Raw genomic sequence first — 15,738 nt, forward strand, 5'->3', positions numbered from 1 at the left:
CATAGTGCCACTATATAATACCATGGTACTCCCATCCCTTGAATAGTGAATGCAGTTCTGGTGACCCCATCTCAAAAAATATATATTAGAACTTGAAAAAGTACAGAGAAGGGCAACAAAAATTATTAGGGGTATGAAACAGCTTCCATATAAAGGAGAGATAAAAAGACTGGGACTGTTCAGCTTAGAAAAGGACTAACTAAGGGTATGTCAACACTACCCACCGGATCGGTGGGCAGCAATCGACCCCCGAGCGCTCACTCATCGACTCCTGTACTCCAGTGCCGCAAGCAGAGTCGACGGGGGAGCGTAGTGAAGACACCGCAGTAAGTAGGTCTAAGTATATCGACTTCAGCTACGTTATTCAAGTAGCTGAAGTTGCGTAACTTAGATCGATCCCCTGCCCCAGTGTAGACCAGGGCTTAGTGAGGGATATTATAGAAATCTAAAAAGAAAAGGAGTACTTGTGGCACCTTAGAGACTAACCAATTTATTTGAGCATGAGCTTTCGTTAGCTACAGCTCACTTCATCGGATGCATACCGTGGAAACTGCAGAAGACATTATATACACACAGAGACCATGAAACAATACCTCCTCCCACCCCACTGTCCTGCTGGTAATAGCTTATCTAAAGTGATCATCAAGTTGGGCCATTTCCAGCACAAATCCAGGTTTTCTCACCCTCCGCCCCCCACAAACAAACTCACTCTCTTGCTGGTAATAGCCCATCCAAAGTGACCACTCTCTTCACAATGTGTATGATAATCAAGGTGGGCCATTTCCTGCACAAATCCAGGTTCTCTCACCCCCTCACCCCCCTCCAAAAACCACACACACAAACTCACTCTCCTGCTGGTAATAGTTTATCCAAAGTGACCACTCTCCCTACAATGTGCATGATAATCAAGGTGGGCCATTTCCAGCACAAATCCAGGTTTTCTCACCCCCCCCCCCATACACACACAAACTCACTCTCCTGCTGGACACACCCCTGGAACCCCGACCTGGGATATTCTATCTACTACCCAAGATCCATAAACCTGGAAATCCTGGGCGCCCCATCATCTCAGGCATTGGTGCCCTGACAGCAGGATTGTCTGGCTATGTAGACTCCCTCCTCAGGCCCTACGCTACCAGCACTCCCAGCTACCTTCGAGACACCACTGACTTCCTGAGGAAACTTCAATCCATCGGTGATCTTCCTGATAACACCATCCTGGCCACTATGGATGTGGAAGCCCTCTACACCAACATTCCACACAAAGATGGACTACAAGCCATCAAGAACACTATCCCCGATAATGTCACGGCTAACCTGGTGGCTGAACTTTGTGACTTTGTCCTCACCCATAACTATTTTACATTTGGGGACAATGTATACCTTCAGATCAGCGGCACTGCTATGGGTACCCGCATGGCCCCACAGTATGCCAACATTTTTATGGCTGATTTAGAACAATGCTTCCTCAGCTCTCGTCCCCTAACGCCCCTACTCTACTTGCGCTATATTGATGACATCTTCATCATCTGGACCCATGGAAAAGAAGCCCTTGAGGAATTCCACCATGATTTCAACAATTTCCATCCCACCATCAACCTCAGCCTGGTCCAGTCCACACAAGAGATCCACTTCCTGGACACTACAGTGCTAATAAACAATGGTCACATAAACACCACCCTATACAGGAAACCTACTGACCGCTATTCCTACCTACATGCCTCCAGCTTTCACCCTGACCACACCACACGATCCATCGTCTACAGCCAAGCTCTGCGATACAACCGCATTTGCTCCAACCCCTCAGTCACAGACAAACACCTACAAGATCTCTATCAAGCATTCTTACAACTACAATACCCACCTGCGGAAGTGAAGAAACAGATTAATAGAGCCAGAAGAGTTCCCAGAAGTCACCTACTACAGGACAGGCCTAACAAAGAAAATAACAGAACGCCACTAGCCATCACCTTCAGCCCCCAACTAAAACCCCTCCAACGCATTATTAAGGAGCTACAACCTATCCTGAAGGATGACCCAACACTCTCACAAATCTTGGGAGACAGGCCAGTCCTTGCCTACAGACAGCCCCGCAACCTGAAGCAAATACTCACCAACAACCACATACCACACAACAGAACCACTAACCCAGGAACCTATCCTTGCAACAAAGCCCGTTGCCAACTGTGCCCACATATCTATTCAGGGGACACCATCACAGGGCCTAATAACATCAGCCACACTATCAGAGGCTCGTTCACCTGCACATCCACCAATGTGATATATGCCATCATGTGCCAGCAATGCCCCTCTGCCATTTACATTGGTCAAACTGGACAGTCTCTATATAAAAGAATAAATGGACACAAATCAGATGTCAAGAATTATAACATTCATAAACCAGTCGGAGAACACTTCAATCTCTCTGGTCACGCAATCACAGACATGAAGGTCGCTATCTTAAAACAAAAAAACTTCAAATCCAGACTCCAGCGAGAAACTGCTGAATTGGAATTCATTTGCAAATTGGATACTATTAATTTAGGCTTAAATAGAGACTGGGAGTGGCTAAGTCATTATGCAAGGTAGCCTATTTCCCCTTGTTTCCCCCCCCCCCCCCGACGTTCTGGTTAAACTTGGATTTAAACTTGGAGAGTGGTCAGTTTGGATGAGCTATTGCCAGCAGGAGAGTGAGTTTGTGTGTGTGTGTGTGTGTTCCCCGGGGGGGGGGGGGTGAGAAAACCTGGATTTGTGCTGGAAATGGCCCACCTTGATTACCATGCACATTGTAGGGAGTGTGGTCACTTTGGATGAGCTATTACCAGCTGGAGAGTGAGTCTGTGTGTGTATGGGGGTGGGGGGGTGAGAAAACCTGGATTTGTGCTGGAAATGTCCCACCTTGATTATCATGCACATTGTAGGGAGAGTGGTCACTTTGGATAAGCTATTACCAGCAGGAGAGTGAGTTTGTGTGTGTGGTTTTTGGAGGGGGGTGAGGGAGTGAGAGAACCTGGATTTGTGAAGGAAATGGCCCACCTTGATTATCATACACATTGTGAAGAGAGTGGTCACTTTGGATGGGCTATTACCAGCAGGAGAGTGAGTTTGTGTGTGGGGGGTGGAGGGTGAGAAAACCTGGATTTGTGCTGGAAATGGCCCAACTTGATGATCACTTTAGATAAGCTATTACTAGCAGGACAGTGGGGTGGGAGGAGGTATTGTTTCATGGTCTCTGTGTGTATATAATGTCTTCTGCAGTTTCCATGGTATGCATCCGATGAAGTGAGCTGTAGCTCACGAAAGCTCATGCTCAAATAAATTGGTTAGTCTCTAAGGTGCCACAAGTCCTCCTTTTCTTTTTGCGAATACAGACTAACATGGCTGTTACTCTGAAACCTATAGAGATCTATAAAATCATGAATGGTGTGGAGAAAGTGAATAAATAAGTATCAGAGGGGTAGCCGTGTTAGTCTGGATCTGTAAAAGCGGCAAAGAGTCCTGTGGCACCCTATAGACTAACAGACGTATTGAAGCATAAGCTTTCATGGGTGCATACCCACTTCGTCGGATGCACGCATAAATAAGTGTTATTTACCCCTTTGTATAAGACAAGAACCATGGGTCACCCACTGAAATTAACAGACATCAGGAATAAAAGAAACACAAGAAAGTATTCCTTCATACAACACACAGTCAACCTCATTGCCAAGGGATGCCAAAAGAATAACTGGGTTCAAAAAAGAATGAGATAAGTTCCTGGAGCATAGGTCCATCAATGGCTGTTAGCCAAGATGGTCAGAAATGCAACCCCATGCTCTGGGTGTCCCTAAACCTCTGACTGCCAGAAGCTGGGACTGGACACCAGGGGATGGATCAGTCAGTAATTGTCCTGTTCTGTTCATTCCCTCTGAACCATCTAGCACTGATCACTGTTGGACAACAGGATACTGTGCTAGATGGACCATTGGTCAGACCCAGTATGACCATTCTTATGCATATGGAAGAAGGGTGAATTAAAATTACAAAGGGAGACATATTGAATTCTTTTACAGGGACATCAGTCTATTGGTCCCTAACTGAACTTCCTGGGAGTGTAATTTAGCTCTTCCTTGAAGAGAGAAGCATATGTTAATTGCATTGCTTCTAAATCCCCATTTCAGACTTTTTATTGATTGAATTCTGACTATAGCTGGATAAATAATGAAAACGTGTTCATAAAAGATTCCTTGATGAAATCCTGCCAACCTTGTCAATGAATATTAACAAGCTCAGGGGTTGACCCAGTGACCTGGGATCAATCCTGACACATGTAAGATAATGCAAAGCAATAATAGCAACGGGACTTAAATTATGCCTCTTTCTCTGACAGAAAAAACAAACTATCTTCTAAGAGATTTCCAAAACTACAACCCTTCTATGCTGTATACATTAAATAGAGGTCAATGATATTGAAGACTACTTATAGATAATAATAAGGTAATTAGTGTTTATTAAATCTTTCAGCTTTACACTGGGTTGGGCATAGTGAGAGTTATGGCACTCAAGGGAGCACAAAAGCTACTGACGGTGTTTGCTTCTGCAAAAGGGACAAGAAGCACTGATCATGCTCTACCATGCCTTTCTAAAGCGCAATCCTTCCCAGGACTCCCCACTGGGACAATGCAGTTCTACATTTCTCCCAGCAAGGCGCTTGTGACGCTTCCTGGGCATACCCAGGATTGTGAGGCATCTCACTGTCAACCACCTGCCCTTAACATGAGGAAGCCTTGTCTGTGCCCGCTATGGGTCAGTTCTCCAGCACCACCAGCCTCTGACAACGCTAGCACTGTCCTCCAGGCCACAGCCCTCACTCTCTCTTTACAAGTCAACAATAGGGACACTCCAACCCTTGAGCACTCTGAGCATCCCCATGTCTTCCCACTTATGACCAGCAATATGGCTCTTCTCAAATCTACAAACCAGGCCAGGCCTGCCTTCCTTCCCAGTGCTCAAGCAGGCCACAGACCTCTTACAATCCCTGGTGCAAGTCAGGCTCCTTGTTCTACACAGGAGAAGCCTGCCTGCTCTCCTTCACTGACAGTCCTCAATTGCTTGGCATTCCTCCTCTTAAGTTGGACACCCACAGCCTAAGTGTAGTGTGATGGGGCAAACTGAGCCAAGGGCTGCTTTTTAACCCCTTCCTATCTGGTGCAGGATTTGTCTACCCTGTCACAGGTGACGAATTTAAAGTTCCTGTATCCAGGCACATAAAATATTCCTTTAAAAAAAAACTTTTGATTAAAAATGCATCATGCTTGTTCTGAGTCTAGATGAAGATTTTGGGGCGAAAGTATGAAAAAATTCTGTTTGGCCTTTTCTGTATCATGGACAAATACGTATTTTCAGCATTTCCTCTGCACTCTGACAATTCAGAATGGCTTGTTTTTCTAAACTGAAAACTTTGCTCGCATGTAATCATCCGAGCAATTCGAAGAAAATTGATCTAGGTACACTGAGATTATGAACTGTAACTCTCCAGGCCCACACTATCCTTAACTTTCAAAGGCATGCCAAAGTGCAGTCTTCCAGATAAATGTACACATCTATGTTTGTATTGCTGCACATTTATTTCCAGGCATCAACATTTCCTTCAGTGTTTGATCATTTCATCAATTCATACAAAATGTAAAATATATGCCATGAACATATGGGACTTGGCTTTCACACAGAACACCCTATGGATCAAATGCTGCTTTTTCCAGAAATTATGCTCTGACTTGGGCCAGATGGGCAGAGACAAATACTGCAGGAGAGACACTGAGGACACTGGCTCTGTCCAAGGTGACTTATTCCTTGAAATAACTCAAGGACCCTTTTAAAGGTCATCCTAACTCATTCCTGCAAGAAATGCCTTAGGTGCCTAAGCCATCTAACTGCAGGGAGTTCCCATTCATGGATCGCTAAACAGACATAGGCACCTGCCTGCAGCCCGGATTTACACACTGGTATCTGAGCGGGGGCAGAGCTTATGGCCCCACACTCTGGTTGGCATCTCCCAGTGGCTAAGTTAGATGACTTCCCCAACTAGCATGCTGGCTTTTGTGGGTAACATTCTTAGGCACCTATCTCTCCTCATTCAACATAGAGGGAGCTTAGGTGCCTAACTCAGCTTTGTGTATCACAGTATTGTTCCTGGATTTTCTAGGTGCTGTGACATTCAACACTGCAATGCCTAAGTACCTTTGTGTATCCCACCCCCTCTGCCTCAGTTCCCCATCCTATGGCTAGTGTTATGTTGGAGATCACATCATAATGGTCCCTTCTGATCTTATAATCTATTAAATCAATTAACCTATTTATTTGTAAATTCTTAGGAATATTCATTCTGTACATTTGGGGTGGATACACTATATTATTTGTAAATAATAAAGAGATACGGGGCCCTTATTGTCCACCCCCTTTGACTTTATATAGTTATTTACACCTGTGTATTTTGTTCTGGTAGCATTTTACACTCACTTTAAACAGGTGTAAACTACAATGTGCAAAGCATTGGAGATTCCAACACACCAGGTGAAACCCTGGTCCATTTGAGTAGTGGGGCCAGGAGTTCACCTACTATTCCTGTTTTAAGTGGAAATATCACAAGTACCCCCAAAATCTGAGGGGTTCGGAATTACATTGTCCAAAGGTTCTCAGGGATGTGCAAGCTAAAAGCGATGCCTCTACCTCCTGTGTGTGCCAGCTAGCCCTTCTCACCTGACTCAGCAACTTTGCAAGTGTATACTCAGCAGAACTTTGATTATCCTGCCCTCAATTATCCTAAATCCCCTGTTATCAAAAAGAGGGTCACATGCATTAATCATATTAAAAATCCACTTAATTAACTGAAACCTTGATTATTCAGATTTATTCAGTGTCTCCCATGCCGCTTCAGTAATGAAGTTTGTACTGCGTTTGTAAAATGCTATGTTTAACCAGTGTTCTTTTTCTTTCACTTACCTCTGAAATTTTGCTTAATGAGTCTTGTTCTTAATGGGACTAATCCCTGGGGCTTCTTGACAGTCCTCAGTGCAATCAAGGTTTTCACCTGTCAAAAGGTTAATTTCATTTAACGTGCTATTTTTTCTGTGTCATGTAACAGAGATTATTATGTACCACCACCTTTATCTAGGCATCAATAACTCATTTTAAAATGTCAAAGGTCTTCCTAATGACCAGTCTGATGAGTCATTGAGCTTCATTAAAATCAAAGACCAAAACAGGCAACAGGTGGTTGTGATAATTAAGGAGTGAGAAGGGATGTGAACAGGCTCTCCTAGCTGCATTAGCTTCTGCCCTACACCTTATTCTGAGAAGGGGGCTAGGCAATGGCACATCAGACAGATTAATGACCACCTGGCTCCAGTCCTGACTTAAGCTGTCAGATGGCTTTGATGAGGGCTGAGGGAGCAAAAGGAGGGGCTGCTCCACTGCATGCATGCTCCAAGATCCATTGCATTGAGAGTGGCTTAGTTTCAAGGCCTTCTCATTTACTCATTCCGCATGCCAGAAAGTCCCTCTTCTCATGAGGGAGAATGAGACATCAACTCTGAAAGGAAAAAAACTCAAAGTTGTTGCTATACTTTCCCCCCTCCTGTAGATTTTCACACTGAAGAGGAATGTTCCTATTCTAAAGCACCATTTAAAAATATTATTCTAACTGGCTATGCCCAATCCACACAGACCATGGGGCTTTTGAAAATAATCACCTGGGTGTAGAAAAGTGCATGCTGATAATCACCAGTTTGCACACACAGCAGGTTCTTTGACCTTTCCCCTCCATTTCCCTTACAACTCCAATACCCCCTGATGATACGTCACTTTCGAAAAAGGAAGAATAATCCCCCTTATCCAGATTTATATATCTCAAATAATTATTTTCCAACTGTGAAGTCCTATAGCTTCTCTTCCCCTCCTCCTCCCACTGCCAATGAACCGAGGTACTTCATCAAAATTTGCTGCCCCCTCCTATGGTAACCACTTTAACCTCCACTAGGAATGCAAATAGAGCACCTGCATGGGACACATTGTTCTTGGTATGGAGTGAAAATAACTCCCAACCCCCAAAATGGATGCTAATCAGCCATCTTGCCTTTCCTGGATGTACAGTGGCTAGTCTCTGGAGCCTTACACCAGGGGCACCATTTCAGATTTTGGGGGGCAACTTTAACCGTGATTCCAGGGGCTACTTAGGCACCTGAAAACTGTAGGGTTGTTATTTTTTAAATAATAACTTAGAAATTAGCTCATAGGAGCACTGTATCTAATTCCTATATAAAAAAACCAGAATTAAATAAATATTAGACCCAGTCAGTTCTAATACTAACATGTTCTCACATCTTGTGACAAGTCACTTAAGGAATGCTGGTTAGGTTTAAAATTTTAATGTATTGTGACAAAGTTCCTCTTCTGCCTTGGTGGGTCCCGCGCTTATTGGCGAATTTGCTCGCCTCAGAGGTTCACGGCAGCCCTCGGTTTGGCCACTTTCGTGGCTCAAATCTGCCGTTCACTCAGTTCACCTCATCACTGGCCAGCATGGGGAAAAGGAAGAAGAACAATTCCCACAGTATCTGCTGATCCACCTAGTGGATCAGGGAACAGGCCAGAGACCTTCCCCTCTGGTGGAACCCACAGTCCAGGTCAACTCCTCCGGTATCAAGTAGGGAGTTGGGGGGATGGAGGTAACCCGGGCCCACCCTCTACTCCAGGTTCCAGCCCAGGGTCCTGTGGATTTCAGGTGTCTGTAGTGTTTTGTGTAACACCTGTGTGACAGCTACAACTCCCTGGACTACTTCCCAATGGCCTCCTCCCAACAACTTCTTTATCTCACCGCAGGACCTTCCTCCTGATGCCTGATAATGCTTGTACTTCTTAGTCTTCCAGTAGTATGCCTTCTCACTCTCAGCTTCTTGTACCTCTTGCTCTCAGCTCCTTGCACACACACCACAAACTGAAATGAGCTCCTTTTTAAACCCAGGTGCCCTGCCTGTCTTAATTGATTCTGGCAGCTTCTTGGTTGGCTGCAGGTGTTCTAATCAGCCTGTCTGCCTTAATTGTTTCCAGAAAGTTCCTGATTGTTCTGGAACCTTCCCTCTTACCTTACCCAGGGAAAAGGGACCTACTTAACCTGGGGCTAATATATCTGCCTTTGATCACTCTCCTTTAGCCATCTGGCCTGACCCTGTCACAGTATATGTTTAATTTGTTGCTAACTCTTGAACACAACAATTGAAACAATTGTAGAAAATCTAGATTACTTTCTATCACTTTTTTGGAGTTCACCAAGCTTGGAAATTATCATTTAACTTTGGAAACATCTTACCAGGGCAAGGCCTCGGCAGTTTATACTGCACCTGCCTGGGTCTCTAGGGGTGTTACCCCACTACATATAATAAACTAGAAATTTTTCCCTGCTCTGCATGAAGGAGGTGCATTGACACTGAGCAGTGGCTGAGCTAGGCCTGAGCAATGTAATGCATAATATGGAGCAGTCACACTGCCAGCTATGTTTCCTGCTTCCTGTTCACTGGGAGTTAACTTTTCTCTCTCACTTGCATTCGAGCCCCTCCGACTTCAGGAATGTGACAGCAAAAGAATTTGGTCCAAGAAATGCTGAGCCGGCAGGCTGCTTCTGGAAATGCACAGGAGTATCTCTGTTTAGCTTTGGAATGAATGTTCCACTTAAAAATGCCAACCTGTCCAAACAAGCAATGTGTACATAAAATACATGCCCACAGCCTTCAAATGTGGTGTCTTTGGGTTCGTTCCTGGTAATGTTAGCAAATCTTTTAAAATCTCCATACCTTGATAAAATGACCATTACATTGATCAAGCAGAAGTTTCTCTAGTCACAGTCTTAGGCTTCTTGAAAAGCAGAACACAAGCCTGTTTGCCAATCATTTCACAACCTGTTGCCATATGGTAAATCACATTTTATTACTCCGTACAGCAAACTCCCGGTGATCCTATCTAATAAGAGGGCAACCCCCCATTAAGATCCCTTGACTCATTATGTTAATCAATTGCATTGTAAACACCTTATAAGCTCAGCCTGTTGAATCCCTAGCTTCAGGTCATATTCTCTGTACTAAGAAGAAAAGGAGTACTTGTGGCACCTTAGAGACTAACAAATTTATTTGAGCATAAGCTTTCCTGAGCTACAGCTCACTTCGTCGGATGCATTCAGTGCATTCTCTGTACTGATGCTGGTGCCTTCTTGTGCTCCAAGATCTAACAGGAGCAGGTACAAGCTCCTGGGGAATGGCAGATTCGAAATGATTTTATTATAAATGCCATTGCTGCCAGGGGCTGGGTCCGAAAGAATGTGCTGCATTTGGGAAAGACAGCGGTGTGGTTTGTCCTAGTACTGTACCTGCCCTTCTGTTCCTCCTTCCCCTCCCATGAGGAAGGACCCCTGGGTGAGGAAGGAGCGGAGCAGAACAAAGCTGAAGGTAATGAAGGCAAAGGGGATTTGTAAGTTCAGCCTCCCCTCCCCCCGCGTTTCCTCTGCCCGGGGGCTGTACAAGAGGGGCGGGGGGGAGTTGAAAGTCACCCAGTCTTGGGAGGCTGGGACACAGCAGTGGGGGTCACATCGTGTCCCCCTGGTACAAGTCCGTTAAAAAGAACAAATGCCAGGAGAGGAAAAGGCGACTCACGGCCCTTCCCCTCCCCCCGCAGGCTCCGCCTCTCCACGCTGGTCCGGCCAACACACACACTTGCCGCCCATCCAGCTGTGGGAGCGCACGTGCCGGCGGGCGGGCGGGCGGGCGAGCGCGCGCATCTGGCGGGCGGGCGAGCGAAGCTTTGCGGTTCCTTTGGCGCAAGATCCCGCTCTCCCTCCCCAGCCAGGCTGCCGCCTGCTCCCCGGCGCCCCCTCCCCGCCCCTTGCCGGCCGCTCCTCTGGGGGCCGAGGGGGGGTGGCAGCTTCCAGCCGAAGACAGTGGCGTGTCAGGCGCTGCGAGGCGCGCTGTGCATGTGTCACTTCGCCTCTCCCCGCCGCCCGGTGCGCCTCGCTGGCTGCGGGCTGGGGTCTCTCCCTCTCCAGCTGGGGGCGGCCTGCGAGGGACGCCGCTGAGCCCGCCCGCTGCCCGCCCCGCGGCTTACCTGCTGCTCGGCGGCGCGTCCTGCGCGCTCCTCCGCCCAGCACCATGGACAGCGCCTTCCCCGCCAACTCCAGCGCCTGCGGCCCCTTCGCGCCCCCCTCCGCCGCCTGCCCGCCCCTGCCGCCGGGCGTCTGGGGCAACCTGTCCGGGCGCCCGGAGGAGCCCGGCTGGAACCAGTCCGACGCCTGCAGCGGCGCCAACAGCAGCCACGGGGCAGGCGGCGGCGGCCCGTGCCCGGCGAGCGGGGTCAGCCCCTCCATGATCACCGCCATCACCATCATGGCTCTCTACTCCGTCGTGTGCGTGGTGGGGCTCTTCGGAAACTTCTTGGTCATGTATGTCATCATCAGGTAAGGGGCTGGGCAGGGGGCCGAAGGAGGCTGCCCCGGGGCCGGGGTGGTGGGGGGGAGCACGGAGCCTGGGGGCCGGAGGGAGAGAGACCGAGGAGGCTATAAAGCACCAAACACTTTGTTCTTAGTCACTGTCCTCCGCACTGCCCGCAACCCGGGAGTAGTTACCTGGCGCCAGACAGTGCAATTGCTTGACCCCGGGGCTGGGAGAGGAGAGGATGTCTTTGCCTTGATGAGGCGGGCTGGAAGGGGGGCGTTAATCACTCTTGAATTGGCTCGGCTGAAAGTAGGGTCCTGCTTGGAGATACTTTCCACACCAAGCTCCGTCTCTCCCTCTGCGGTTGTGCTGGCCACCTGGAGAGGGTCTGAGATGCTCGCAAATTGCCTCTTCCTGCTTCAGACGGGGGGGATCTTTTAGACAGACCTCTCTGTGTTCTTCTTTCTGCTTTGTGGCTAATCGAGACGATATTAATGTATTGCTAAAATACGCTATGAGGGGGCATGACGCCTCTGCCAGGGGCAAAGGGGAAAAGTTGCACTCTAGGTCTGGTAGTGAGAGAAAAATATTTCACAAAGATCAGATCAGAGGAAGGCAACGGACCTTTCTGCCTGATGAAGGAAATTTCAGCAAGGCTCAGAGGTGAGCTAACTAAACGAATAATGTTAAATTAGAGAGAAAGAAATTAGCACAGTGTGTCACAGAGGCAAAAGTGACATCTATTTGTTTACGTGGCAATTTGTAATCTTCATGGCTGTGATTTATAATCTGGTAAATACTCTCTGAGAGTCCAAAACCAATGCTCTAAAATAAGTGGAGAGAAATGCATTTGCTCAGAACATTTGTGATGTGCTTTCACGCAGAACTCTAGCATACTAGCTAAAGAGACAGAAGGCTTTAAAACGATGATTCTTTAACACTACACACACTCGTGAATATTATAACACCTAACCTTTTTAACACACTTAGCCCTTTCTTCCTGGGGTTCTGTAGTCTCCCCCTTGAAATTAAAGTCAAAATTCCCACTGACCTCTACTAAGGAAAGGATTGGGCCCATTAAAACTAATTACTGTTTTTCCGATGTTGTTGCAATCTTTCTTAGCTTTCTCACAGATAATCCCACTTCCAGATAAATATATTTACTAGTGGGACAACTGTTATTCAAAGGAGCCATTTAAGATTTAAAGGGTTTTTTTTTTAAATAAGTTGCAGTTGCTTCATGAGTGAGCCCTCCACACTTGCAAATCAGATTTCTTAATACAAGGCAAGTAAGAGAGGAATGAAATTTGCTCATTACATTTGTCTAACATTTGGGAGAAATCAGATTACAATCACTTTCTCTGAGAAAACAGCACCATCTATTGAAAGCAATGATCGCAACAGATGGAATTGCTGTAGGAAATTGGGCTTTCATTTAGAATACATATTCTCTTGAGAAACAACACCTTTCTTGCATTAATTTTAATGTAATTTTTAAAGGTTTTCATGATGTGATGAGAAGAGGAAATAGAAATAATTCTATATATTAAAGCAAGGTGATATGTTGTTTTCCTGAGTGGTCCTGAAGTTATAAACTGTTAGTATTTTAAATAAAAATAATACGATGCCTTACCAAAGGCAAAACCAGATTAGTAGTTATTTTCTAAAATTGTTATGTTTTTCACTAATTTAATTTTGTTGTTTTAAAATAAATTTGTATTTTCCAGGGAATACAAACCGGAGGGAACTTTTTAATGTCTGATTCAACCTGGGACTAATTTGGCAGATTGGTGCAGCAGGGCACAATTAGCAAGAATGGCATGGAAACTAGTTGCTAGTGATGAGAGCCGTTTTGTAGCTGAAAGGGCAGGATGGAGACAGTCCCACAGCATCTGCTTGCATTACAGCAACAACCACAGAAACTTCACAGTGGTCATATTTCCCAATATTGAAAATCTTAACTGCAGAAATACAGGATTTGAGATATTGATGAGAGTAGAAATTTGTCTCACCCACAGTATATATTTAAGAGCAGAAATATCATGCTAGTGAATTTATGGTACACCAATTAATAAGACAACTTGGCCGACAGGGTTAATGGAAATGGAGATTCAGTAATATACATCAGTGGTTCTAACTGGAGTAGTCCTCTCCCAGGACAAGGAGCTGTTGTTTCAAATAACCCTTTAGGAACTGAATTTTAAATTGAAATAGCTGGAAAGATTCTGTACCACTCTGTGATTTTATCCAATCAGCAAGACATGCCATTTCCTGGCAACTTTCCAGCTGTACAAATACTTCTAAATGGCATGATGACCGTAATTGTATGATGCATGTATTGAATGTATTCCACTGGGGAAAATCAGATACATAATATAACAGAGTAAGGATGCTTGTAATCAAATAAGTATTGGTTTGGGGTTGTTTAGTTATGCTGACTGAACCTGTTAAATATCCAATAACTGATAGCACCATTTTAACAATCTTTGCTTTTATTATTATTTGTATTACAGCAGCACCAAGAAGCCTCGGTGTCCTAGACATGGTACATAGGCATTTTAAGGAACAGTCTCTTCCCCAAAGAGCTTACAATCTAAATAGACAAGACAAAGAGTGGGAGAAAGGAAGTATTATTACTTTCATTTTACAGATGGGGATATGAGGCACAAAGAGGTTAAGGGTGGGATCCATAAAGGTTCTTAGGCACCTAAGTCCCAGTTTTAGGCACCAGTGAGATCCACCAAATTCCTACTTGGCTGCCACATAACCTTATAAGTGGCTAAAGTCACTCAGCACCTATGCTTTTGCAGTAAACGTTCCCCAGGCGCCCATGTTCCTACCTGTGGACATGTGCACTGCTGCCTCATTCTAGGCATCTGGGTACCTATCTCCCGCCTAAGCCCCAGAGTCATTTGCAAACCAGGGGAAGATACGTGTTTGGCTGCCTAAGTTGGGGGGGGGGGCAGGATTTGATGCAATGAGCATGCTCAAAGGCTGCCTACCACATTGAGCTCCTCAGGTGAGTTCACACAAAACTGCAAGGGATGAAGGGGAAGAGGCCTCCCTTATAACCTTTAGCCCAGTGGTTAGGGTATGCAGGTGGAATATAAGAGACCCCTGGTTCAAGTCCACCCCTCTGCCTGATAAGTAAAAGGGATTTGAATAGGGATCTGCCACCTTTCAGGTAAGTGCTTTAACCACTAAGCAGTAGAGTCATTCTAACTGTCTGTGACTCAATTAATATTCAGTTATTTAATTAAAATGGAACAACTTCAATTGGAGAGATTGAGAGAGATCCGCACCAGAATATTCTATTTCTTCAATGGGAGTTAGGCACCTAAATACCTTTGAGGAACTGGGCCTGGGTACCTTGGAGGGTCAGGCCCAGCAAGAACAGTAATGACTTGATCTTCAGAGGTGTTGAGCTTCAATAACTCCGGCTCTTTTGGAAATGTAGTCGAAAGCACATAGAGTTGCCCCATAGTTAAGGTGAAAGCTCCATTAAAAGTAGTCAAACATCTACCCCTAGCTCCTCCAAAAAGAAAAGGTCTTTCTAAAATTTTGCACACCACATTTCATCCCTGGGTACATTAGCTTTCCAGGAAGTTCGATAAGGTTAAGAAAAGGGGTTTTAAAATTATGGTTTTGGGGCCTTGATCATGCAAGTCCTTGCATAATGTTCAGGTCTAACTGTAATCCTCCATACTACTACTCAAGCCACTTCTGCATCTGCTCCCTTACTCTCCTGAGCAAAAGGGGTCAAGTCAAAGAGTGAAAGACATAGGCTTAAATGTGAATCTCAGTTTGCAAATTAGATGCTTTGCTTATCTGTTTGCTCTTTTCCTTGACAAAATTTTTGCCAATAGGGAAGAGTGACTTGGCAGCTATTCGGCAGCATTCTCATTGATGCAGGATCAGATTCTCCAGCACATCCTGACTCTCTCGTCACTTTACCTTGAATTTATATGTACACCATTCTTTACCTGCACCCTGTCAGATCAAGTCCTGTGTAGCCAACTCTAAGTTGTTTCTCAGTGATGACCAAGCAGCTCCTCTGCTGTGTTTCTGAGTGAACAATAGAACTCCATTTTATCACCCTCCATTGATTTCTTGACTATTTTGGTGCTATATTAGCTATTTTCTTTATGGATTCCATATAAATATTAATTCCAAAATGAATAGGATGCTGTAATGCTTTTCAAAAGTCATGAAGGTGAATTATAATTTTCTTCTTAAATTAACATATTCGTTGGCAAACATTGTTAGGCAACAACAAATGTGACTTCTA

At 45.3% G+C, this 15,738-nt stretch overlaps 1 protein-coding gene across 1 annotated transcript in view; it reads left to right on the top strand.

Moving 5' to 3' along the window:
* Nucleotides 1-11,168: 11,168 nt before the first annotated feature.
* OPRM1 (opioid receptor mu 1) overlaps nt 11,169-15,738 on the top strand; it is a 32,681-nt gene continuing 28,111 nt past the window's right edge. Inside the window, exon 1 of the mRNA XM_077811801.1 lies at nt 11,169-11,473. Coding sequence (XP_077667927.1) covers nt 11,169-11,473 — 305 coding nt within the window. The remainder of the gene's footprint in view (nt 11,474-15,738) is intronic.

Source organism: Eretmochelys imbricata, chromosome 3 (genome assembly GCF_965152235.1).
Source record: "Eretmochelys imbricata isolate rEreImb1 chromosome 3, rEreImb1.hap1, whole genome shotgun sequence".
Classification (NCBI taxonomy): domain Eukaryota; kingdom Metazoa; phylum Chordata; order Testudines; family Cheloniidae; genus Eretmochelys; species Eretmochelys imbricata.